Raw genomic sequence first — 25,314 nt, forward strand, 5'->3', positions numbered from 1 at the left:
TACTACTACTAATAGTGCCAGCTTCTCAATAATATATATATATCTACGTAGACTGAGAATTTATGACATAGTCGATAAACAGCAGTTTCTCCGAGTCGGTCGGTGATAACAAATATGGCTGCTAGCTAGAATATCCACATTGCAGACATTTGTATAAAACTTGTACACAACTAAATGCAGGAGACAAGCCATCACCGGTGAAAGGAATCGGACTCGGAGATGTCCGGGGATAACAAAACCGGTCGCCATGTGATTGGTCCATACCTCCGAGCTCCAACACCTGCAGCAAGGCCACCCATGTCATACGAGCGGATTACTTACTTATATCCGACTCGCCTCTTATTTTACATCTCCCGTCTCCGTGAACAACTGTCGTACGTTTTATTTCTTGTGTTTCGGTGATAGTAAGATACACGATGAGCGATTCGGGTCGGAAACGAAAGAGGGCTGTCATGTGAGTGTGTGTTTGTGTAAAGTGATGGGTAAACCCGACGCTAACTGAATCCAGCTCCTGCACCTTGTGTCGAAGGAGGAAGATACGATGTAATCGAGAGAATCCGTGTAGTAGTTGTGTAGTAAGCAAGACGGGATGTTGTGTCTACGAGACCGAGACGGCGGTGCAAAGACCGAGTGCTACACTTCCGATACAACCACGCGGGGTGGCAGCAAACGCAATGGATGCGCCTTCCTCGTCAGTTGGCGACTATACGCCGTCTCTCTCGACAACTCCCATGAGCATTAGTCAATCTTCTTTCCAGCTCAACGCTATGCGAGCACGTATTGCGGAGCTGGAGGATAAGCTTTCTCGAGCTACTAGTACTACTAGCTCAGTGTATACACCATCAGCTTCAACTCCAGCGTCGACACATGCTGTGCACACTGTTAGCAGCTTTGCATGTACTGTGGATGTACTCCAGGATACGCAAATACCTGGGGGTGCAGATATCTCTAGGGGTATTGCGCATAAGAACCGGGTGTTTGGACAGAGTCACTGGATGAATGGTTTCGTCATGGTCAGTACAACAGATCAACCCGCGCACACAACACCATTAACGAGGTTCAGTTTCGCGATGTCATCGAAATGATGGAACCACATCTCCAAGGCGGATCGTCTAACCTGGTGGCCAGCATACAGCGTGCCAAAGTTCTAGCCCGCGTTATCAAATCGCAGCGCTCTCCAAGCTGGCCTACCGTGCCGACACGCAATCTCCCGCCAAAGCATGTGTGTGATCAGCTTGTTGCTGGCTACCTCCGTACCATGGAGACGGTGTACCGTGTTATCCACGTGCCGAGTTTCATGCCCAACTACGAGAGCGTGTGGGCATTCGACGCAGAGCCTAGCATGGCTTTTATGATGATGTTGAAGTTGGTACTGGCAATTGGTGCTACGGTACATGACGAGAACATGTCGATGCGCACCGAGGCGACACGTTGGGTATATGAAGCGCAATCTTGGGTGTCGTCGCCTACGTTCAAGTCGCAGCTCGGCATCCAGTATCTACAGATCAGCATCCTCTTACTGCTCGCGCGTGAGCTGGTTGACGTGGGGTCTGAGCTTGTATGGATCTCTATTGGTGCAGTGCATCGGTCGGCAGTGTATATTGGTTTACACAAGGATCCGTCGTGTCTTCCACATATGAAGGTCATGGAAGCAGAGATGCGCCGGAGGATCTGGAATACTATCATTGAGTTGTCGTTGCAGATGAGTATGCAGGCGGGCGGACCGCCGTTTATCGGTCTTGACGATTTCAATACTGCGCCGCCGGGCAACTACGATGACGATCAACTAGTGAACGCGGACCCTATGGTCAAACCAGACGGTGTATACACGCAGACATCCGTGGCGATTGCTCTTAGGAAGACGCTTCCAAGTCGCCTGGCGGTCTTGAAATTCCTCAACGATCTCGCCTCGACCGGGACGTATGAGGCGACGCTTCAAATCGATGCCGAGTTGAGATCAGCACACAAGACGTTGCGTCGTACGATGCAAGGATACAGTAGCGATAAATCGCCTTCCTTGTTCACAGTTGAGGCAGTCGAATACATCATGCAGCGCTACATCACCTCTCTACATGTTCCATTCTTCGCTGCGGCGTTGAACAATCCTCTTTACGCTTTTTCGCGAAAAGCGACCGTCGCATCGTCGCTGAAGATCTGGGGTCTTGCGGTTCCGGTCTCAAAAGGTAGCCCTTATCCGGAAGAGGAGACTGATCTCGCTCGTATGTCGCGTTGCGCAGGGGGCTTCTTTCGCATGTACGCCTTCCATGCTTCAACGTTCCTAGCCACTGAGCTGCGCACGCGGTTGCAAGAAGAGGAAGATCCAGATATCCTGACAGTATCGCTTGCTACAGTCGTGAGAGACGCTGCGGGCTTTTATCTGCGCTGTATTCAAGCCGGTGAGACTGGCTGTAAAGGCTATATTCTTTTGCGCTTACTCGATGCGTGGGCTGATGCAACGACTCGCGGAGTGGATAGATCCGAGCTTCCCGCGTTACTTGTACAAGAAGCGGAACAAGCCACGGAAGTTTGCATACCGATTTTGGAGGTGCTAGCTGGCGTACAACAGCCGTCCACCGGCACTGCTGGGGCTCTTGGGGCGGACGGAATGGGAGGCTTAGGGAACTACGATTTCGAACCTTCACCTGAGTTCATGGAGGATTGGGACATGCTAATGTCGGACACGTTCAAATTAGGCGATGCGGACAATTTCGATGGGTTCCTGTTGTAGTCAACTACACCTGTGCGCGCAATGTCGAAGTTGGAGTCCTCGTATTATCGGGTATTTCTCCGATCGATTGTGAAGAGGTATTCGACACGCATTGAGACGATCAAATTGCGATCTGAATCGGCGAAGCCAAAACGAGGTACGGGTGCTCTGATCAAGTAGTAGTAGTTTCGCAACATGACGGCTCTGACGTTCCCGGTGGAGAATAGTGGCGAGGCTGGGCCATGGACGTCTTCGCTTAGCCCCTGCGCATGAATTGGCCAGGGCGCGGCATACCAATCAGCCGCGATCCCAAACCACTCTCCCAACACCCTATCATCGCCCTGTACCTCTTCTTCCGCCAAGATGCCAGCCTCAACAGGCAAACTCAGGAGAACAACGCCATGGCGTCTTGAGAAAAGATTGGTGTTGGCCGTGATGACGATGAGCTGCAATATCGCGTCAATACACTACAAAGCGGACTAGCGCCGACAGCGGCGCCTTAGAGGCTCCTTGTAACCTGACACACGGAGAGCCTCATAATCACCCCTCATCCGGCAATACGTGTCGCATCGCAGTCTGAATGACAGCCATCAGGGCCGTTACCTCTTCATATATCACCTGGAAGTGGCCTGATTTTTCTTCTCGCCCTTGTCGCCTCTCTACACAACTCTTGGTAACCTCAGGCAGTGGAACCCAAGACAACTACAACGCTCTTTTTTCCTTTCGTTCGTCATTCACTTCTTCGAGCGTGCCGGTCACCTGTTTTGATTACGTTTATAATACCTGTTATTCCATTCCCTACCATATTCTTAGAACGACAAAAAACATCATCATCCGAGAAAGATATACCGCCCACGATGCAGATTTCGCTTCTTACCAACATCTTCCTGGCCCTCTCGGTCTTGCAGCTCGCAGCCTGTGCACCGGAGCCTAAGAACTTCCTTCCGCTTCCGGGTACCGCAAACACGAAATTAGAAGTTCGACAAGTCTCCGCCACACCCTCTCAGGCAGAGCTATGTCTCGACTACCAGACCACAGCCAACATGTCGACGATTGGCGCCAATAGCTCATACCGCACCGTCATCTTGCAAAGAGCACCCGTCGGTACCCTCGTCAGCGCGGGAATGCTGAATGCGGCCATGGCTAAGCTGCCCGCCCTCACGGCTGATCCCGATCTCAACCTACGGTGTGGAAACTGGACTGAAATCGCGGTTGTCGAGGCGGCAAAGAACTTTTCAATGGGCATTGTCGCGCAATACGAGACTGCGGGCCTGCCAGTCGGTATCAAAGCTGGACCAGAGGTTCTCATCATCGTTGGTGTTATTGCCATGCTCTTCTCAGTTGTTTGGGTCTTCCCTGGTTAAATGGGAAGCTTGGCTTGGAGTTGTATGATAAGGTTGAGGGTTGAGGGCCGGATAAGAGAGAGGTTATTGGGGGCTGCTGTAGGATATGCGTGGAGGTGTTGCAGGAGGGGGCAAGGAAATCAAGTCGAGAATACCCGAACGTGCTTACTACAATCAATTACTACGCTTTCATGTTCGCATGATATGAGCCTTTTATTCCACAATATATTTCCTTTTTCCTTCACCCACCTCTTCAACTGATACCGTTGCAACTCGCTGTTCAACATCGTGTTGGAGCCCCACTTACCATAACGAGCAAATTTCCCAAGCCGCTAACATCGCAAGGATGTGTTCTCCGGGACAAGAGGCCAAGTTGATTGAGAAAATGCTTAGGTTCGGATACTGAATAATTGACAACATGTATTGGCAGAACTGGAGATGGAAGACTGACGATGCCAATGGTGACAATGACCGCTACTTCCAAGGTGGTTGGGGCTACCGGCCGTTTTGCAGCGGTAACCGGGATCCAAGAAATGCTGCAGGGACACGCGAGATGTTTGTACACGTCGCCATTTCCTAAGCTCCTAGTTCTGATTCGTTTGCGAGACGCACCGCCTCCCCATTCAACAAAAGCACATCCCGCCGATCAATCACACAAACCCCCATTGATAATCTCCCGTCTGTCGTTACACAAAGCCACACAAGTATACCCCGATCTACTTACGTCATCCCCACCCGCCGATCAGGAACGCCGTTCTACCTACTCCAGAAAATTCCTCGACCATGGCCTCCACGGGCAACATAAGCAGATATCTCCGCGTATCGGCATATTGCTTTTTATGCAACCGGCCCTTCTCGACAGACCACGCGCCCGTCGCCATACGGGCGTGCGGCCACATCTTCGGATACCGCTGCCTGTCCATCACTCTCAACGGCGGCGACGTCGACGTAAAAGCCACATGGTCCGACGTGTCGATGCTGGCGCCCAAAGGCGCAAAGTGCCCCGAATGCAAAGTCCCCATCACGCACATTGAAAGCGAGCAAAAAGCGCTATCAATACTCCGCGACATCAGCAGCGACGCCCCGGACCAACGCAACAGGCTACATGCGTTTGTCGAGCAGCTGCGGGAAAGCGTGGCAAAGGAAGACCCGGATGTGGAGCCAAAGGACTATATGCAGTTTTTTCGCAGATGCTATACTAGTGACGGCGACGATATTTTGCAGAAGGCGCTGCAGGATGCGGCGAGTGCGGGGGATTACTTTTCACCGTTCCACGATGCGATTACCGCGTCGAGGGCGAGTGATCCGCAACCTATGGGTTTCGCGCTGCTGCGGCTGTGCTATTTGCTGTGGGATGCGCATCATGCGATGAGGCGGAAGAGTAGCGTGTCGATCAATGTGTTGCTGTGGGAGGGGAATCGGTGTCTGGGGGTTACTAATCCGTTGGTGCAGTGGGAGGATGTGGAGGAGGCGGCCGAGATGGAGGATACGAGACTTTTCCCGCTGCTGCATTGCTTTACTATGCTGGCTTCGCAGGCGCTGGCGAGGCAGAATCTGGTGGAGCCTTGGGTTGGGGAGGAGGGGGTGGGCTTGGCGAGGAAGTTTGCGTGCGAGTGTATTGGGCCGCATTTTGAGGGGGAGCCGGGGGATGTGTGGTTGGTGAAGTTGGGGGTCGTGGTTAATGAGTTGAAGAGGCATCAGTTTGAGATGGGGAGGAGGCCGTTGGCTGGGGGTTCGGCGGAGAGGAGTATTGTGAGGGGGTGGTGGGCGTTGGGAAATATGGAGGCTGAGAGTGAGGAATGAGACAGAGCGTAATACTACGACTACTGCTGGATATCTCCACTCATGCTAATCTTTATAACAAGAAGTAGGTCTTGAGTGACACCATCAGAAGGAATGTGGTCTTCAAAAGGTACATGTAATTGACCTAGGAGCTCATGCATACGAGCCGTATTTCTCACAAATCTTGATGTCCCAATTGCATAGTCTCAAAACCTATTCTGCAATCAGTGGTTCGTCAGATGCAGTGGTAGGTAGACGCGGAGTCGACACTCCCAGTCACGCCGCCAAGAAGTGGGTCAACCCAATTTCCGAATTCCGATCCGCTGTCGGAATTCAGACGGACATCCTGAATCCCGCCATCACCAGCCTTGCACTCTCCCATTTCACAATGTCGGTATCACTCCATTCACATCAGAGATCGCTTCCGCGTAACACGACCCGGAATTCATCATGGAGACTGATACCGTCCGAAAGACACCCGCGCCATACGGCCAAGCGTGTAGTAACTGCGTGAAGACGAAATGCCGATGTGTAGTACGGGAAGTCGGCGTCTGTGAAAGGTACGTCACTTTTATTAGAGTTATGTCGTAGTGTACTGTAAAGTATGTGTTGCGACATGTGTTGGATGTTTCGAGACTGAGTTTCGTATGACAGGTGTCATCGCCTCGGGAAGGAATGCACGCCCTCGTCGTCCTCACGGAAGCGAGGATCAAATGGGGCGTCAGCGTCCAAAAGAGCAAAACTAGAAGACAAGCTTGATGAAGTTGTGTCACTGCTCCGATCACAGCGGGCGTCAACAGCTACGGTCCCTTCAAATGATGCGTTTGGGCTGACCCCGGAGTCCTCCATTATCACCTCAAGAGCAGCAGACAGTCCGGCAGTCGAGGAACGCTTGACGGAGGCTCAGCTTATCGACTTTCGGATGAACTGCCTCGGATATATCCCTTTCATGCATCTACCTGAGAGCACTACTCCCGATGATCTTCAGGCTGACTACCCTTTACTTTGTCTGGCTATTCGGACTGCATGTACCAAAGCTCTCACCCGTCAAATGAAAATGAGCAGTCAGTTGCGAGAAACATTGGCGTCGAAGATCGTGGCTCATGGTGAAAGAAGTATGGACTTACTCTTCTGTGTCATCATGTGCATTGGATGGTAAGATTTCAATTTCCCGTAAATGCGTTGCGTCTGACATCATACAGGTCCAAATACTTTGCGCATAGGAAGCAGTTCCTGGGATCAACCTGTGGTCTTGCAAGGACGCTGATTAGCGATCTCCGCCTTGATAAGCCCAAAGAACCATCGGGATGTCCTAGCCTAGGCCCGTATGATAAAGGGACTGAGGAGGTCCGAGCAACTGAAGGGAACCGAGCATTACTTACCGTCTTCGCATTATGTACCAAGTGAGTGAAGTGTGATCCCCGGGTTAGCCTGTCTGACTGATCTCGATAGTGTTTCCAAAACCTTCGGGTACGACCTTATGCCCTGGTCTTCACAATGCGAAGAAGCATATGACCAACTCACCAAGAGCATTGAGTGTGAAGGTGACGTTGTGTTGGTTAGCTTAGCACGTCTGGCTAGGATTGCCGTTTGTGCTATGGAGGTGTATCGGAGAGCTTCAGAGGATTCCAATTTTGCTCAACATGCTACAATGGCTATTGAGCCTCTGAAGCTGGCTTTGCACAATCTTCGGACGTCATTCTCTCCGGTAATCCTGCAGCATCGTACGTCTTCCGTTTCCATTTTCTAGCGTGGACTCACGGACTTCTAGGCACTGTTATCGCTTCCACATTTACAGCTGAGGTTGCCATTTACGAGCTCGCTCTTCTACAATCACCCACACCACTCGTATCACCATCGTCAAATCCTCATTCTATCTTCGCACCCAGACGCGTAGAATACCTTCTTGCATGCCTAGAAACATGTAAAGCTTGTTGCGACTACACCCTCGCCGGGGATGTTCGAGACATCAGCGCAACATCAATGCTCATTTTCCCCTACTGCCTCAAAATCGCCTACAAACTCGCCGTACTCAAGGATGTCCCCGGATGGGATCCGGCGATTGCTACAGCGACGGTAGATACTGTACAATGCTTGGAGCAGATCGCCGTGATTGCTGAAAACGCCAACGCCAAGTACAAAGAGGAAACAGGAGAAGACAGCGTGTTTGGTGAAGCGGCGGTTATGCTAAGAGCAACAGCGCCGAACTGGAGAGTGCCTACAGTTGAGCAAGAGCAAACAGTAGGCGATGTATCTGCGCCGGCATGGAATTGCGATATTGGTGGAGACTTCTCGCTGACGGATTTCGCTGATGACTTTTGGCTATCTGGTCCTATGAACTTTTGAAATACACAAAAACCTCAAGACTGGATGTGAAGAAACTGGTGGAGACGTCGATGAGCGTCCAGCCACAGTTTGACACATTACCGAGGTTTGTGCGACTTGAAAATCAACAAGAAAGATAGAACATTTGTTCTGTGATAGTCTTCAAGGGCGGTTTGGCCTCATCTAGTCTCTTGGCATGTCGTACAGTGGATGCGACACATTCAACTCCGAAATCTGACCAGTCAACAGCGCCTCGGCGTATCGGTCATTCAGTAGCGATTCCGTATCATTGTCAACTGTTGCATTGGATCTCATTCATTCTTCAGCTAGCTTTTTGTTTCTCGTCTTCATTGCAACTCGTTCTTCTTTCGTTATAAATGGAAAAAAGATTACAACTCTCGACCCTGATCCGAGATTGAACACCTCAACAAAACTTTAAATTTTTGTCATAATCCATTGCACTTGGTCGAAAACGGGCACACTCGAAGAACCTCGCAAAACCATCAGCAGCCATGACCGTTACCATGAGCGTAAGCGCGAGTGATACAGCTCCCACAACGCAATACCTAACAGGCCTCAAACTATTTACCATCCTCGCAAGCCTCACACTAGTCACCTTCCTCGTCTTGTTAGACTCCTCAATCATCGGCACTGCAATACCCCGCATCACGACAGAATTTCACTCACTCCCAGATGTCGGATGGTACATTGGAGCCTACTCGCTGGCCACAGCAACTCTACAGCCGATGTCTGGGAAGTTGTACACATATTTCAGGAGCAAGGCCGTTTTCCTCTCTTTCGTCTTTATGTTCGAGCTTGGGTCTTTGATCTGCGCGGTGGCGAGATCGTCTGTGGTGCTTATTGTAGGAAGGGCGATTGCGGGATTGGGCGCTTCGGGTATCTATACTGGGGCGATGATTGTGCTTACAGGCGCTGTGCCCAGAGAGAAGAGTCCGTTTTATACGGGGATACTTTTTGGGACAAGTCAGATGGGGATTGTGCTTGGTCCGCTTATTGGTGGTGTTCTTACTGAACATGTCTCGTGGCGGTGGTGTAAGTGTGCTCATAAGTCCGATCTGATATCTGAAGTATGCTGACGATTGCTTTTGTGTAGGCTTCTGGATTAACCTACCAATTGGCGGTGTAGCGGCTGCTGTGATTTCTCTCATCCGCATCCCTGAGGTCATAACGAAGCCGCCATTCTCGATGGCGCTTGTTCAAAAGATCATCCCACATCTTGATTTGATCGGCTTTGCGCTCTTCGTCCCATGGTCCGTTATGCTCCTTCTTGCCCTCCAGCTGGGCAGCAGTGGCGCTTACTCATGGGACTCCCGAATGGTGATAGGCCTTTTCTGCGGCACAGGCGTATGCATCATATGTTTCGCTGTATGGGAGAAACATATGGGCGACCGAGCTATGGTGCCAGTTACGCTATTGCGCAGACGTTTCATATGGACTAGCTACGTGTACGGGTCATGCGTTACTACTTGTATGGCGACAGCTAGCAATTGGCTTCCGACGTACTTTCAGGCAGTTAAGGACAATGGCCCGACGGCCAGTGGTGTCTACGTACTTCCTAGTATTCTCAGCCAGATACTTCTGGTGGTTGTTACTGGCGCTGCGGGTAAGCATCAATCTTGTTGGAATGTATGTCCAGTGTCTGACTTTTCGCAGTTGAGCGCACGAGATACCATCTCCCCTTCGCATTCAGCGGTGGTGTCATCACAGCAATCGGCAACGGCCTCGTATCAACCTTCACCGCATCGACCAATACAGCGACATGGATTGGCTACCAGATAGTCATGGGCGGCGGTAGAGGCCTGTGTATGCAAATGGTAAGTCAGCGAAACCATCCTCATATCTATACCTCTTGACTGACGTTTCCAGGCCCTGGTAGTGGTACAAAACGCCGTTTCGCCCGCCGAATACCCCGTCGCGATAGCCTGCCTCATCTTCTTCCAATTCCTCGGTAGCTCCATTACCATCGTCATCGCAAACACTATTTTCGCGCAAACGCTCACAACCGCGATTCCTCGCTATGCGCCCTCGATATCGCCGCGCGCGGCACTGCGTGCTGGGTCTGGCGCTGGCGCTGTTCGTGCGCTAGTGCCGGCTGGACATGAGGGTGAGCTTAGCAGTTTACTGAGGGCGTATTCGGAGAGTTTGCGTAATGTGTTTTACTTTCTGGTGGGGGTGGCGTGTTTGGCTACGGTTGTGAGTTTGGGGATGGGCTTGAGAAAGGACAAAGAAGGAGAGAAGGCGACAGAGGTGTCGGATGAGGAGCGTGGGGAAGATGAGTCAATGGCCGAGGCACGTGGGTAAGAGAAGACAGCAAACGAAAGCTGAGGTATGCTGAGTCTGCGGCGCGACGAGGTACACGCGCACGCGCATTATTGCGATTGCGCTCATCACAAGACCAGGGTGCTGTCACACCAGACCCCAGGTAAACGCGGCTTCAGCACCGCTCGCCAATGCCAGCCATCAAAGCTACCAGGCAACAGAAGCCCGGTACAGACCGCCGTCGCTGCGTATATAAATACTCATCTTCTTCAACATTCCTCCTCTTCTACACCATGCACTACACATTAGAAAACTAAAACTAACCACCGCTGTATCTATGTTCTTCTGCGTTCCAAAACTACAGAACATCACAGGATGTTGTTTCCAGAGTCCTTTTTTTCCTAAAACCAGTAAATGAAGTGTGGGTGAGGTCCCGTTTTTCCCAAAAAGGACTTATTTTCCAAAATCATGAAACAAAACATGTATGGCTCTGTCTGCGTCTTGGCGAGATTTTTTAAATCAAAATTCCCAATGATGGAGAAGATGTTGGTGGTTTGCGGACTTTGTGCGTTGCTTGAAAATTTATCCAGAAAAAAGTAGGGGACCCACAGGCATGACGGAAAGCTTCTAGCTGTACTGGGTGTATAAAAGAAGACAATGGACACTTACCCCACGTTTATAAAATACAATGTCCGGACTTGAATATGTGTGTGGCAAAAAACGCAGAGGATACGCCGATGAGTGGGATTTCTGAAACTTCGGGGCTGGGTGTATAAATCTCCTCGTCTCTTCCTCCTCTTCTTCTTCTTTCCTTTATACAGAAACTCTGGGTCTGGGTTTATTAAAAATTCCTCGACGCCAATTGATGTTTTCTCCTTTCCTGAACAAAAAAGAAACTAAACTGGTGGATGACTTCTTTTTTCTGAAAATTTTTGAAATTCTCCCCATGTCTCTCTGCTCTCTTAAAATCGCCAAGTAGAGATGGATGGTCTGTCCGCCCCTCCCCGTCTCCCTGCGAAAATTTGAAAACTCTCAATCTCGGGACTATGCTTTTTTCTAAAATAGAAAGAATGGTGGAAGATGTGTTGTTGGCTTCCTCCCCTACGCTTTACGGACTAGTGCATGCAGTGGGGGGAATATAAAAAGCCTGTATTCGCGTGGACTCTTTCTTTACACTTCCACTAACATGATCCATGGGCGAGCGGCGCACACGGGCGAGCGGCGCACCCCACCAACTTTACTCACCTTACTGATCTTAATCTACAATGGCTCAACGCAGCGCTACTCAATTACTATCAAATGAAGCAGATATTCAGCTTGCTATCTCATCTATTAATGCGCACCAGATCCAAGGTACCCGTACTGCTGCAGTAGTCTACAACGTAGCCGAAACAACGCTCCGCCGCCGACGCGCTGGTATACCTGCCCGACGCGATTGCCCGCCCAACTCAAGGAAGCTTACCCAGAGAGAAGAGGAGGTGATTATCAGCTATATACTTCAGCTAGATCTGCGTGGATTTGCGCCTACCTACACAGCTGTACGTGATATGGCTGATAAGCTGCTGGCTGCGCGTGGTGGAGAGCAGGTTGGAGTCAACTGGCCATCTACCTTTGTTAAGCGTACAGACAGTCTTCGGACGTGTTTCAACCAAGCGTACGATAGGCAGAGAGCTCTTTGTGAGGATGCAACATTAATAAAGAGGTGGTTTAAGCTTATAGAAGAGACAAAGGCGAAGTACGGCATCTGCGATAAGGACGTCTACAACTTTAATAAAGCTAGCTTTATAATAGGCAAGATTATAACTTAGCTTATTGTAACAGCGTTAGAAAGGAGAAGCAGGCTAAAGGCTATCTAGCTAGGCAATTGTGAGTAGGTAACGTTGATCGCTGCGATCAACGCAGCCGGCTGGTTAGTCCTACCGTTCCTCATCTTCGCTGGCTAGTACCACCTATTAGCCTAGTATGAGGAAGCTAAGATCCCACGCGACTAGGCGATCGCAGTCAGCGACAATAGCTAGACGAATAATGAGCTTAGAGTTAAGTGGCTAAAGCACTTCAACGCTCACACGCAGGCTCGTAGTATAGACGCGCGTCGCCTGCTTATTATTAATAGCTATAAGAGCCACCAATCTCTAGAGTTCTAGGAGCTCTGCAAGGAGAACAATATCTATACGCTCTGTATGCCTCCTTACTCATCTCACCTACTCTAGCCACTTGATGTTGGCTGCTTCTCGCTATTAAAGCGCGCGTACAGCCGTGAGGTGGAGAGCCTCATGCGCAACCACATCAACCACATCACCAAGCTAGAGTTTCTGCCAGCGTTCAAGGCAGCATTTGATCAAGCGTTCACGCCAGCCAATATCTGCTCAGCCTTCCGCGGCGCAGGCCTTGTTCCTCTACAACCAGAGGCTGTTCTATCAAAGGTAGATGTACAACTGCGTACACCTACTCCTCCAGCAGCTCTGCCAGAGGCTCCCTGGGTAGCTCAAACGCCGAGCAACGTACGTGAGCTTGAGGCTCAGTCAAGCCTAATACGTGAGCGCGTGCGCCAGCACAAGAGCTCATCACCAGCTTCAATTATTATGGCGATTGACCAGCTAAAGAAGGGCGCCGAGGTGATGATGCTCTCTGCTGAGCTGATGCGCGATCGGATCTCTAGTCTTGAGAAGGCCAACAGCGCAGCCTCAGAGCGTAGGCGGCGCTCTAAAAGGCGTATACAGAAGCATGGAGTACTCACAAAGGGAGCTGGAGAGGATATACTGGCTCAAAATGAGGCTGACCAGCAGATTGCTCATGAAGAGCGTCAAGGAGGAGCGCGATCAGGCCTTAGCCAGCGGGCTCAAAGGCGCTGCACTAGGTGCAAGGAGACTGGGCACTACTCGCGCACATGCAAGACTGATACTATTAATATAGAGTAATCTACTGTATTAATATCTAGCAATAATATTATCGCGTTGTTGAGATGCATCGCTTTAAAGTTGCAAAAGTTGGTGGGGTGCGCCGCTCGCCCGTGTGCGCCGCTCGCCCATGGATCATGTTATGTTTTCTTAAAATTCTATTAAAAACACTACAGGTGTGTTCAATGTCTGTTCCTTCTAAAATTTTCTGTGCCATTTTCATGAGACTGTGTGTGTTGATACGGCTAAGGTATCGGAATCACCTTCGTTGCAACGAGTTGAAATGATTGTGATTGTTCTTGTTGTTCTATGGAGGTGGAGGGAGGTCGGCAGTAAGGCAGCAGCTAGAGCTCGGACCACACGGCTTAGTCAGCCGTGTAATCCAAGCTCGTGCATGCAGCAACCAGCTGCCTTATCTACCGCAGGTTCGATTCCCAACAGTGTGAGCGCTGTGAGCATGCGCGGCACACATATTCAAAATTCTCGAAAGCTTTCCTAAAATACATATTTTCTCAAAAACGTTTGGATATTCTGAAATGAACACCTGGCAAACCCATGGCGCCGTTGCTGGTGCTGATGCTGGTGCTGGGGATAAAAGCTCTGCTGTATTTATTGCCTGTTCTCTTTATTCCACACCCAATTTTCTCCTTATTAGAATACGAAGCAGCAGCTATGAATGGTGTTGCGAGTTTCTAAAGAACATACCCGTATGCAATATGAGCTGTGGAGTTTCTTCCTTTTCTTCCCAAAAGTCCCCGAGCATTATTCGACGAAAACCTTGGAAATTACAAATCTATGGGTTGCTTCCACCTTTCTGATTTCTAAAAGTTATTTTCAGAGCAGTCGATGAAGTCAGCAAAGGTTCCTAGACGATGATGTAGCGGACGTTTGTCAAAACGAACTCAGACTGTGTCGATGAGCCGGCGGCTTTCTCTGTAGGAAAATGTCTTTGCGTATGAGTTGCACGCACACGGATATATAAATCACTTCGTGCCGTGTGTTCCTTACCCTTATCTCACATTCCTATTTCCTTAATTTCTAAAAGGACGAAGCACAAAATTCATGTCCTCTTTCCCTAAAACAAAACAGAGAACCGCGATAATAGTTCGGCTCTTTCTCTAAAATATACCAGTTTTTAATAGTATGTCCTCTCTTTCTCGGCTATTAAAAATTATTCCAAAAAGAACCAAACGGGTTAGATGTGGAGAGGACTGGAAAATAGAAATCCAAGCCAGAGTCTTTCCATGTTCGTGCGTGGCGCGCTCCGAAACTCTTAAATCAGAATCCCATGGGGTCTTTAAACTAAAAGTGTACGGAAGAGGGATAATGTTCACTCTACACCCTCTTTGCCCCAAATTTCAGGCTGCTCTGGCAGACAGCGGGCACGTGCCGGGGTGTGGATATATAAATCCTCTCTTCGTGTGCATCTTTACTCTTTCTATTACTTCACACACTTTTTATGCGTTAAGAAACTCTCGACACCCTCAATTTATGTGTATTTTTGTCTTTACCAAAACATGCAGTCGTTTTCAGGATGTCTGCTCTTGTGCTCTTAAAAAACACGTCATTAAAAAAACTTCAAGACCACTGCTCTTTGAGTTCAAATCACATGCTATTACCAGTATGGCGCGTCCGTTTCTCGAGGCGTTGGTCTATGAGTTGTGTATATAAATATGACTTATCGGTTCTCCTTCTTGCCTGCCTTACTCCTTTTCTCTCCTGCTATTAAAACTTACAACTCCCTCGCTAATGGTGTCTTTGTAAAAAAAGCGGACATTAAGTGGATGTTCTCCTGCTTCTTCCTCTCTTTTTCCTCCTCTTTTCCTGAAAATCATCTTGCAAATCCAGAATGACATGTTCTGAGAAATCTTCAGTCCTCTTTACTCACGCGGTTCTAAAATGGTATCGATCTACATTACATGCTGAGAACTTCTGCTCTTCCGTGGGTTTGAAAATTTACATTCTCTATCCCTATGAAATCTTCCAGTCTATCTAAACCCATAAAATCTCGCTATGGAAACTTTTAAAACCGGGGGTTACAAGACAAGATGCCGGTGGCGTGAGCTGCATTGCGTCTATCAAAAACGACGAAGCCTCTACCTATGCGGTGAGATGTGCCGAATAAACGTACATAAATACCCTAGGTCTCTTCTCTCTTTCTCTTCTTCTTCCCACCCACTTTTGCCTGAAATATTCGGCTTTCTCTAAAATCATCTAGCTACCATTGCATGTTCCTCTCTCGGGGCCATAAGAATCCATTGTTGTTCTTAAAATGTTGTTCTCGGCTTTTCTCAGCAATTTCTAGAAAGACTTTGCCGCTACTGACAATGACGGTGTTGCTAGCAAAGTAAAAACTAAGAAGTGGTCGATTGAATGGTCTGGATTCTAACTCAAAGCCGGCCAAGTTTGATGTTTGTTTCTAAACTCTGCGGTAAAACCATGATGGAAAGAGAGAGGGCGTAGGAGATATCTACACTTCACAACTAAAATTCTGCATCCGGTCTCGCCAGTGTCTGCCTCTACCTCCTCTTTCTTGCCCTGGGTGGCACTTGCATCAATTCTATACTTCTATTCCACTTTTGTCCCCTACCCCCTATCTCTTCTGCACCCCAGAATTTCAATTTCAAGTTACTCAAAACCACCTTCCTATTGTCTCATGATTTTTTCCAAAAAGAAACAAAGAAACAGGTAATGCCTGTGTTCTTGCAAAGACAGCGAAGTCACACGTACCTCAGAAAATTGACCAAATGCGTGGCTCTTAGTGGATTCCCCAACTATATAAACCTACCTCTTACCTTCTTTACTTCTACTCTCTACAACCCTATGTCTGCTTGTAGCAATTCCAAAACTCCATGATATGCTCCAATGATGTGTGCGCGTTACTCAGCGCGTGTCTCGAGCATATAAATCTACATTTCCCTGCTACCTTTCTTATTCATATCCTCTAAAATCTAACGTGGGCTTCTAAAAATCAAAAATCTCACTCCTTACGACCTTTTCCCAAAAATCAACTGCCCACTGACTTATGACGGTCTTTTTCTGGGAGGTATAAAACTTCTGGACACTTTTTCCACAACGCACCTACCACTTTGTCGTATTTATTCCTGCGCTCTAAAATTTCATGGCGGGTTCTAAAAAGCTACAAGCTCGAATGCTATGCCCTTGCTCTAGAAATCTCGCACTTTAGACGCATGACTGTGTTCTTGGGTTCTTGAAAACACAATGAAAACTTCAGCGCCATCTATGATATGGACGAACGAACTTCGTGAGATCCTTGGCGCTTGTGTTGCATATATAAACTTTACCCTCATTCTACTCTACCTACTTTCTTCCTTCCTTTGAAATAAGCAAAAGCTGCCGGCATGACCGTGTCCGTTGATGAACGAAAGAAATCATTAACACGGACAATACTCAAAACAACGCCTTATCGACTTATAGTAGTCTCCACGTTTCTTCCATTTGCACATAAGTAAACTCTCCCGCCTCTAACTCTTCTACTTCCTTTCTTCCTACAGTCGAAAATCCGATTTCTGAAATATCTAAAACATAACTTGGGAAGAGAACATGTCCCTGTTTCCGCACAGGCAGCCTACTTCAATTATGGCGCCCTGCTCTCCTTTCTTCTCTCTTTCTAATAAAATGATACCGTACTGAACGCATGAGTGTGCTCCACCTCCATTTTCTCACACTTGTATCATCCGTTCTTTCTTTTGAGACTGAGAGATCTAAGTGCGATTGCGATGTACTCTCATCTTTCCTCGCTTTCTAATATAATCTTACTTCAAACAGGCTATGAGTGTGCTCCGTCTCCCTTGTCACACTCATGCTCTCTGTTGCTTCTCTAAAAACTTCGAGTATCCTTCCATGGCAGTGTTCTTCCCTTTTCTCTCTTCCTCCCTAAAAAAACGTCGATGCGACCTGGCCATGAGTGTGTGCTCGCCGCTTCCACTCTATATCACCCACGCCCTCACACTCATATATCTTCTTCTCTATTCTTACTTCCAAAAACAAAGTCCTCTTACAACTAGAAAATGACGGTGTTCTTCTGTTGCAGTACAATGCAGTCAATCAAAGTGTGTCCGCGCGAGGCAGTCATCAGTGTATTCGCTGTCTGTCTGTGTGTGTTTTTGTTGTTGTCCGCTGGCCTTGCTACAAAGGCAGCAGCAGGGTCTATTTTACATGACGTATCACCATCACGTGACACACGTGAAACACGTGATCCGCTTCTCCTCATAACCGTCACATCTTCTCCCCTCCCTTTTTTCCTGGAAAGAAAACATGAGGTAGCGAGTTTAATGAGTGTTCTCTGGGCTTTCCTCTATTCATACTTGCTTCCTCGGTCCCTTCTTTGAAATGAAAGCGATGGGTCATCATGAACGGCGTCCTCCCCCGCCTTTCCTAAAACAAAGGGTCCGACCCTCGATGGGTGCGCTCCCGCCTCCCTCTATTAAAGTTACGGCTCTGTTCTCTATCCTTACTCCAAAAATTCGAGAAGCTGAGGTATTATGTACAGCGTCCTCCTCTTTTTCCGAAATACACCGACCTACTACGAATGAGCGTGCTCCCGCTGGTCTCCTCTACTCCACCTAATCTTCTATCCTGCATTTTCCCTCTTTCTAAACCCCAAAATGTCCCTCTGCCGCTCTTATGGTTGCGTTCTTCCCGACTTTGTTAAAACGTAAACACCCATAGTGTAACGAGCTGAGCCCGAGGTCACATGACTAGGCTGCTGGCCTAGTCGCTTCATTCCCTTCTGTCCCTCACCTTGCCTCAGCAGCACGCGGACCGTGCGTCAACCCAAACAAAAGCTGAATGGCCGCCCACTTTCTTCTTCTCTTCATCTCGACTGTAAATAGCATCTGGACTAGGTAGCTGGAATACAGTACCTACAGACCGTTCACACATAGTAAATGGTTGTATTCTCGCCACTCTCTCTTACTCCGCCCATATTTCTTCTCTCTATCCCTATTCCTTCTTCTTTCTGAAATACAAAATCAAAGATGTCCAGTGCATGACTGCGTCCTCCTCTTTTTCTAACAAATTTGTATTATAACGTATGTGTCGGCATACACACGGTGTGTCGCCTAATAAGGCCCAATGTACCGCCTCGATCCTACTTCGGCCCAACTCGGACCCAACGCTATGTATACCTTCGTAGCCCCCACATTCGTAGAATCATCATACACCAGAATACCAATACACAAGATTACCTTAGCTACTGTTATTCACCGTACGATCGTACAAGGCCTTCCAACACTGATCAGTGATTGCACGGCAGTCACAGACAGTTAGGTTAAGAAGAGATAGATTCTTTACCCCGCGCGTTCCCTAGATTGCCTATATCAGCAAGGCGGAGTTATCTATGCTAAGCTCACTGTTAGCTATATCAGGCGTCGTTCGTGGCTAGCGACCGACCGTTACAGCCGTATCAGAAGCGTTCCAAGACGCCGTCTATACACGCGCCAACCGACCGGTTGAGATTTGACCCGTGTACAACCCACGACCACCGACGCATCTCTAGCGAACGCAGCTAGCGCAACAAGCGTCAACAAGAACACAATGGCAGGAGAGAGAACATCATTAGAAAGAGCACCGGTAGCCAGGACACCGGCAGTAGGAATGGCGAGCAGTAGTAGAAGAGTGGTACCCACACTAGAGGCGCTACTAGGGACCACAAACATAAAACCAAGAGAATGGCATCACATCGATCCAGAGATGTGGGAGGACAACGTTGAAGCTCCAGACGATGAGGTAGGGATTACTACAGCAACAACGTACATTGCGCGTGCGATTGCGGACTATACAGATCGACCAACAGCAGATGAAGAACTCTTTTGGGAGTTCCGTCAGGACTTTGAAGGATGGACAGAGGCAATGTTCCTACGTGCCCAGCCAATATACACAAAGGAACTAAAGCGGATCCTCCGCTTTAAGGGAGTGTATACTGGCCGTATTAATATGGCACCTAGTGAGTCTCTAGCTAGGTTATTACGCATGGAGGAGTACCTAGAATGGCCTCAGGACGTATTCCAGTCGGCTGTGTTTGACACACGATCAGCTGCGCACATGTTGCAAGAGCGGGCACTACGGCAACAACGCAGTGAAGGATCAGTACAGTCCACAGATAGGAGATTATCAAGCCAGGCCCAGAGCCGAACCCAAACGCCTGTAAGGACAAGAGGCCGAGACGTAGACAGTCGGCAAACCCGCGATCAAGACCAGACCCACGCCCGTGTGCAAGGACGACAGGAGACCGTTGAGGAAGAACAACAGATTCAGGACCAGCTGGCAAAAACGATTGAGAAAGCCCAAAACCAACCAATCCGAAGCCAGCCTATAGAGACAACTGAATCCGCACCGCAGCCAGCCTATCAGCGCGTCCAAAGTCAGCAACCTCCCCTCACCTACAACAACTTCGACCGATTCCGCGAGTATACACCAGCATACCCCCGGATATCCATGGATTCACCACCATCTCCCTCGATAACCCATCGCGCGGAGGCAATCCAGAAAGCGATGAGGGCGCTGCGGAAGGCTGCAGCGGAACATGCGGTGAGCAACGCACTTGGTACCAGGAATGGGCCTACTACAGACGGGGTACTGTCACTGCCTCTTCAGAGTGAGGTGATGGTATGGCGCGAGAAGAATGGATGGCAAGGGCCGTATAGAGTCATCGATATGAAGGACCACGATGTTACTGTAGACATGATCAACGGCCCAACGACGTTCCGATCCACTGTCGTAAAACCGTACTATCGCGATCTGACTACAGCGATAGACGGCGCAGATCAAGGCACAGGTGGATCTCCGACCACAGACGAAGCGATTGCTGATGAACCGCCACTACCGGTACCACCGGCGGAAGCCACCCAAGCGGCTCAGCCGCGCAAGCGGGGCCGCCCACCTGGATCAAAGAACAAGCCCAAGGTGCAGTACCTGTCGAAGAAGGAGGAGGACGATTACGCCCTGGCCGTCAAGCTACGCAATGACGGCGTGATTAACGTCCCGGGCGCTCCATTCGAAGCATCCGATCAGAAGGAGATCGACGACCTCGTCGGCCGTGGAGTATTCAGTTTTGAGCTGTTTGATCCAACTCTACACGGCGGGTATCGTATCTTCAAATCGCGCATGGTCCGCGAAGTCAAAGGCAAGACCATGGTCCCGTACGAGAAATCACGCCTCGTTGTTCAAGGTTACAATGACGAGGGCAAACACGAGATCCTGACGCAGTCGCCAACCATCCAACGAGCCAGCCAGCGCCTGATTCTAGCCCTAGCGCCTGCATTACTCGATGAGGGCATGGTTGTGGAACTACGAGATATCACGCAAGCGTACCCACAGGCACAAACAGAGCTATTCCGCACGGTTTTAGCGCACCTCCCAAAGGAGCTTATAACAAAGTATCCCAAGGGAACAATTATTCGCGTAATCAAGCCACTCTATGGAATCGCGGAAGCAGGAGTCCACTGGTTTGCTACGTACCAAGGACACCACTGCAAGGAGCTCGACATGGCTACATCAACGTATGACCCGTGCCTCCTGATCACGAACGGGAGACGGGAAGCGTTTGGAATAGTGGGCCTGCAGACAGACGATACTCTCGCGATTGGGACGCCTGCATTCTCTGGTGCAGAAGACGCTGCGCTCCAGAAAGCCAATTTTCGAGCTAAGCCCAAGGAGAGACTGTCCAAAGAAGTATCACTCGAGTTCAACGGATGTACTCTAACGTTGCGCGGAGACACGATTCTACTTACGCAGAAGGGACAAGGTGCCAAGATCGAAATCATTGATCCGAAGGCAGCAAACCGAGCACAGAAGTACATGGAGCAGCGCGCGCGTGGCGCGTACATTGCGTCGATATGCCAACCTGAAGCATCGTTCGATCTTTCCGCGGCTGCGCAAATACAACAACCTAAGGACACAGAATACGTGAAGCTTAACCGCCGGCTGCAGTGGCAATCTGAGAGCATACAACGAGGCCTGCGATACGTCCCTCTCGACCTCGCTACAGCAAAGCTGGTAGTGTTCACAGACGGATCCTTCGCGAACAACCAAGACCTTAGCTCACAGCTAGGGTACCTACTTATCCTTGCGAATGAGTCGAGTCGACAAGACAGCACGTTTGATATTCGTGGTAACGTAATCCATTGGAGTTCGACCAAATGCAAACGCGTTACCCGGAGCGTTCTTGCCTCAGAAACGTACGGCATGGTTAGCGGTGTCGACATCGCTATCGCTATCCTAACAACCCTCAAGATAATTACAGGACGCCTAGGTCTACCACCGATCCCACTTATTGTGTGTACGGATTCATACTCCTTGTATGAATGCCTCGTCAAACTCGGAACAACTGCTGAGAAGCGACTGATGATCGACATCATGGCGCTTCGGCAGTCATACGAGCGTCGCGAGATCACTGAGATCCGCTGGATCAACGGAGAGGACAACCCCGCGGACGCATTCACGAAAGCAACACCAAATCGCGCGTTAGAACGTTTCATCGAAAGCAACAAGCTGTCAATCCGAGTAGAGGGATCTGTGCAGCGACCTACGGAGTAGGCACATATGCCTATTTGGAATCCCTCTCATTGTGCCCTTTTTAGAAGACCCGTTTTTCCTTACATCAGTCGTTACAATAAGAAAAGATTGCCAGTGTCGGCATACACACGGTGTGTCGCCTAATAAGGCCCAATGTACCGCCTCGATCCTACTTCGGCCCAACTCGGACCCAACGCTATGTATACCTTCGTAGCCCCCACATTCGTAGAATCATCATACACCAGAATACCAATACACAAGATTACCTTAGCTACTGTTATTCACCGTACGATCGTACAAGGCCTTCCAACAGTATGAGTGCGCTCCTACCTTCCTCTACTTATAGCCTCTATTCTTTCTCTTTCACCCCTCTTCTTCACAAAAACGACAGATGTAGCACCTGTTGGCGACGTTCTCCCCCTCATTTCTTAAAAGTTCGAGAAACGAAGACGGATGAGCGTTCTCGGTCTTCTTCTACTTATAAACTCTATCCTTTTTACTTCTTGTTCCTTACTCTTTACAAAAAACGATGGATGTGCACCCATGGACGGCGATCTCCCCTGCCTTTCCTAAAAATGCCGAAGAAAACAGCATATGAGCGTGCTCCCGCCTTCCCATACTTCTTAACTCTATCGTTTCTTCTTCTTCTTCCCTACTATTCTTGAAAATTGACATAACACCAATGGACAACGTTCTCCCCTACCTTCCTAAAAACGCAAACTGCTTTGGAGTTGAGTGTGCTCCTACCTCTCTCTTTTACTCCTCCCACACTTATATCCTCCACTCTTCCTTCTCTCTTCCCTCCTCACAAAACTGCACGACCGGGATGGCAAAGGTCTCGTTCTCTCCTCGCTTTCAAATAAGAAGAACTACAATGTATGAGTGTGTTTTTTCGCCTTCTACCTACATAATCCTACCCATCCTCTATCCTTTCTCCAAAAATATACCACTTAGGCACGATGATTTTGCTCTCTGCCGCCTTTTCTAAAATCCTCGACGATGGCGAACGATGGGTGTGCTCTCGCTCCTTCTCTCTTTTTCCACTGTAAGGGGCTGCGCAAAGTATGCCGGTGCCTGGTAACAGGATTGTATTCGATGAAGAAGAAAGCTATCTGCAGTGCAACGATATCTATATACGTTTGGCTTGTTGTTCACGTAGCTTCTCGAAGCATCTAAAGTGCCGAGGAAGCTCCGAAGGTTCCACCGAGGATCACCATAGCATCTGGGCTCTAGCCCGTTACATCCACTCTTGAAATCTCACCTCTATACGCCTACTCTATCCTTTCTTCAAAAAGCAAATAAAAGATATGGATGTCTCTGTCCTCTGTTCTCTCTCTCTCTTTCTAAAAACCTCGATATTGCTGAACGATGAGTGTGTTTAGACCCGTGGCCCCCTCTTCTATCCTAGAAATTTCACCTATATAAACACAGGCACCCCATTAGCCATGTCCTTCCTCCTTCCTTGCTCTCTTCTTTCTTATCGAAAATCTGTGGATATGGCATTGATGACTTTTTTGCTGCCTCTCTTCTCTCGCTCTTTACTAATATAACGAGTCGTAAGTGCCATATTTCCTCCCACTAGAATTCGAGGTAGACAATGTTCCCGCCTCTTCTCCCCTCTATCTACACTTAAAGTTCCACATATAAACACGTATACCTCATCAAGGATGCCCTCCTTCCTTCCTCCCTTCTTCCTTATCTAAAATCCACCAGAAGTGGAGTGTATGGTCTTCTTTCTGCCTTCCTTCCTTCTATTAAATCGCTGAGCAAAGACATATGTCCCCCCTTCTAAGATAAATTTCACAAGGACATATGTTTCTCCCTCGTTTCTCCTCCTCCCTCTTTTAAAACTCTATGGAGAAGGAGTTCATGGCATTTTCTGCCTTTCTTCTTTGTCACTACTAAAACAGCAACATTCAGACCTTACTTCCTCCTATCTAAAATCTGCCAAGCCTTGTCCGATGTTCTTTCTTCTCTCTCCTATAAAAACAATAAAGACCGCGCTTATAACCTTCTGCCTTTTCTTCCCCTCTTCTTTATCTATTTTCAAATAAAAAAACAAGCTGTAGCTTAATGACCGTCGTCCCTGCCTTATTCCCTCCTTCCCACTAAAATGACAAGATTCAGATCTTATGTCGACCCTTACAAAATCTCCTGAGTCCGATCCGATATTCCTCTCTCGCCACTTCCTCTCTCTCTTTTCTAAAATGTGGAGGAACCGCTTTCATGGCCTTCGTTCCTGCCTCCCCCCTCTTCCTTATCTTCTTATAAAAATGACAGACTTCAATTGATGACTGTCGTCCCTGCCTTCCTCCGCAATTCCCACTCAAATTTCAGAAAAAAGACTTCATGTCTGCCCTTCCCACTAGAAGTCGCCGACATCAAAACGATGTCCGACTCTTCTCCAATAAAAACGTACGCACCTACTCTTATGTCCGCCTTTCCCGCCGAAATTTCCTGGCACAGAATCTATGCTCCTCCTTCTCTTCCTCCCAGCTTCGTACCAAAGTTTCCTCGATACAGACAAAATTTCCTCTCTTCCCACTAAAAATGGCAGACTCAAAGTCGATGTCCGCCCTTCTCACCGAAATTTTCTGATGCTGATCCTATGCTTCTCTTTCTCTTCCTCCCAGCTTACTAATAAAATTTCTGGACGAAGAAATCATGTCTGCTCTTCCCACCAACACTCAAAAGGCAAAACGACATGTCTCCTCTTCCCAACAAAAGTCCCGGACACAGATCCTATGTTGCTCCTCCCCTTCCTCCCAGCTTTCTACTAAAATACAAAAACATCAACTTCATGTCCACCCTTTCCACCAAAACTTGACTTCGTTGCTCACATGTCCTCTCTTCCACCAAAACGACCAATACCAGATTCCATGTACCCTCCTCCCATCCCCTTTTCTCCAGCAAAAACCAAAAACCAAACCCCAGTAATCTACGTTCTCTCTTCTTCCCACTAAAAATTCATGATGCTTGTCCGATGTCTCCCTCTCCTCTCTTTTTCTCCTTTACTTTTTCTTCCACTCCTAATCGAAAAAACAACTCCTCTATCATAATATGACAGCGGTCTTGTCGGACGCCCCGATAACAGCCCACCGCCTTTTCTATTTTCCATATATTTTTCCCCATCTCCATTCCCCAGCCTGTAAAAATCGAACCAAGGCGGGGTGAAGTATTTCCAGCAGCGGCAACAAAGTAGATGCAGCACCCGCTGCCGCTATATCTCATCTTGGTCTCTTTTCGGTATCCGGGCAAACGCCAGTATCCAAACGCCAGCAAATGCCAGAGTACTTACGCTAGCCACTCGACAAATATATAAACCCCCCCAATCTTCCTCTACACCTCCTCTTTTACTTCCCACCCAATTCATGTGCAAGAAATTTCTATCATAAAAATCGCAGCTACGCCTGTAAGATGAGTGTGATGTGCTGTGTTGCGG

General features: G+C 48.7%; 7 protein-coding genes across 7 annotated transcripts; all 7 read left to right on the top strand.

Annotated features, from left to right (window-relative positions):
* Positions 1-674: 674 nt before the first annotated feature.
* On the top strand, positions 675-2,728 carry PtrM4_037350 (C6 zinc finger domain containing protein; the record flags this gene model as incomplete). Its single annotated transcript, XM_066104209.1, has 2 exons — positions 675-1,013; positions 1,064-2,728. 2 exons carry the CDS (start codon positions 675-677, stop codon positions 2,726-2,728), a joined length of 2,004 nt encoding a protein of 667 aa, XP_065966411.1.
* An 836-nt stretch (positions 2,729-3,564) lies between these two features.
* PtrM4_037360 (uncharacterized protein) lies at positions 3,565-4,071 on the top strand (the record flags this gene model as incomplete). The annotated part of the gene is made up of 1 exon (XM_001939513.2): positions 3,565-4,071. The coding sequence occupies one exon, from the start codon at positions 3,565-3,567 to the stop codon at positions 4,069-4,071; it is 507 nt and encodes a 168-aa protein (XP_001939548.1).
* Positions 4,072-4,833: 762 nt separating this feature from the next.
* On the top strand, positions 4,834-5,684 carry PtrM4_037370 (uncharacterized protein; the record flags this gene model as incomplete). The annotated part of the gene is made up of 2 exons (XM_066104210.1): positions 4,834-5,431; positions 5,503-5,684. The coding sequence occupies 2 exons, from the start codon at positions 4,834-4,836 to the stop codon at positions 5,682-5,684; spliced, it is 780 nt and encodes a 259-aa protein (XP_065966412.1).
* A 1,289-nt stretch (positions 5,685-6,973) lies between these two features.
* Positions 6,974-8,178, top strand: PtrM4_037380 (uncharacterized protein; the record flags this gene model as incomplete). Its single annotated transcript, XM_066104211.1, has 4 exons — positions 6,974-6,987; positions 7,035-7,235; positions 7,285-7,556; positions 7,604-8,178. The coding sequence occupies 4 exons, from the start codon at positions 6,974-6,976 to the stop codon at positions 8,176-8,178; spliced, it is 1,062 nt and encodes a 353-aa protein (XP_065966413.1).
* Positions 8,179-8,669: 491 nt separating this feature from the next.
* On the top strand, positions 8,670-12,245 carry PtrM4_037390 (ProP, Permease major facilitator superfamily; the record flags this gene model as incomplete). Its single annotated transcript, XM_001939516.2, has 5 exons — positions 8,670-9,210; positions 9,272-9,781; positions 9,832-9,992; positions 10,045-10,126; positions 11,746-12,245. The coding sequence occupies 5 exons, from the start codon at positions 8,670-8,672 to the stop codon at positions 12,243-12,245; spliced, it is 1,794 nt and encodes a 597-aa protein (XP_001939551.2).
* A 465-nt stretch (positions 12,246-12,710) lies between these two features.
* PtrM4_037400 (uncharacterized protein) lies at positions 12,711-13,355 on the top strand (the record flags this gene model as incomplete). The annotated part of the gene is made up of 1 exon (XM_066104212.1): positions 12,711-13,355. One exon carries the CDS (start codon positions 12,711-12,713, stop codon positions 13,353-13,355), a length of 645 nt encoding a protein of 214 aa, XP_065966414.1.
* A 5,694-nt stretch (positions 13,356-19,049) lies between these two features.
* On the top strand, positions 19,050-21,893 carry PtrM4_037410 (uncharacterized protein; the record flags this gene model as incomplete). The annotated part of the gene is made up of 1 exon (XM_066104213.1): positions 19,050-21,893. The coding sequence occupies one exon, from the start codon at positions 19,050-19,052 to the stop codon at positions 21,891-21,893; it is 2,844 nt and encodes a 947-aa protein (XP_065966415.1).
* Positions 21,894-25,314: the final 3,421 nt, after the last annotated feature.

This window comes from Pyrenophora tritici-repentis, chromosome 1 (genome assembly GCF_003171515.1).
Source record: "Pyrenophora tritici-repentis strain M4 chromosome 1, whole genome shotgun sequence".
Lineage (NCBI taxonomy): Eukaryota > Fungi > Ascomycota > Dothideomycetes > Pleosporales > Pleosporaceae > Pyrenophora > Pyrenophora tritici-repentis.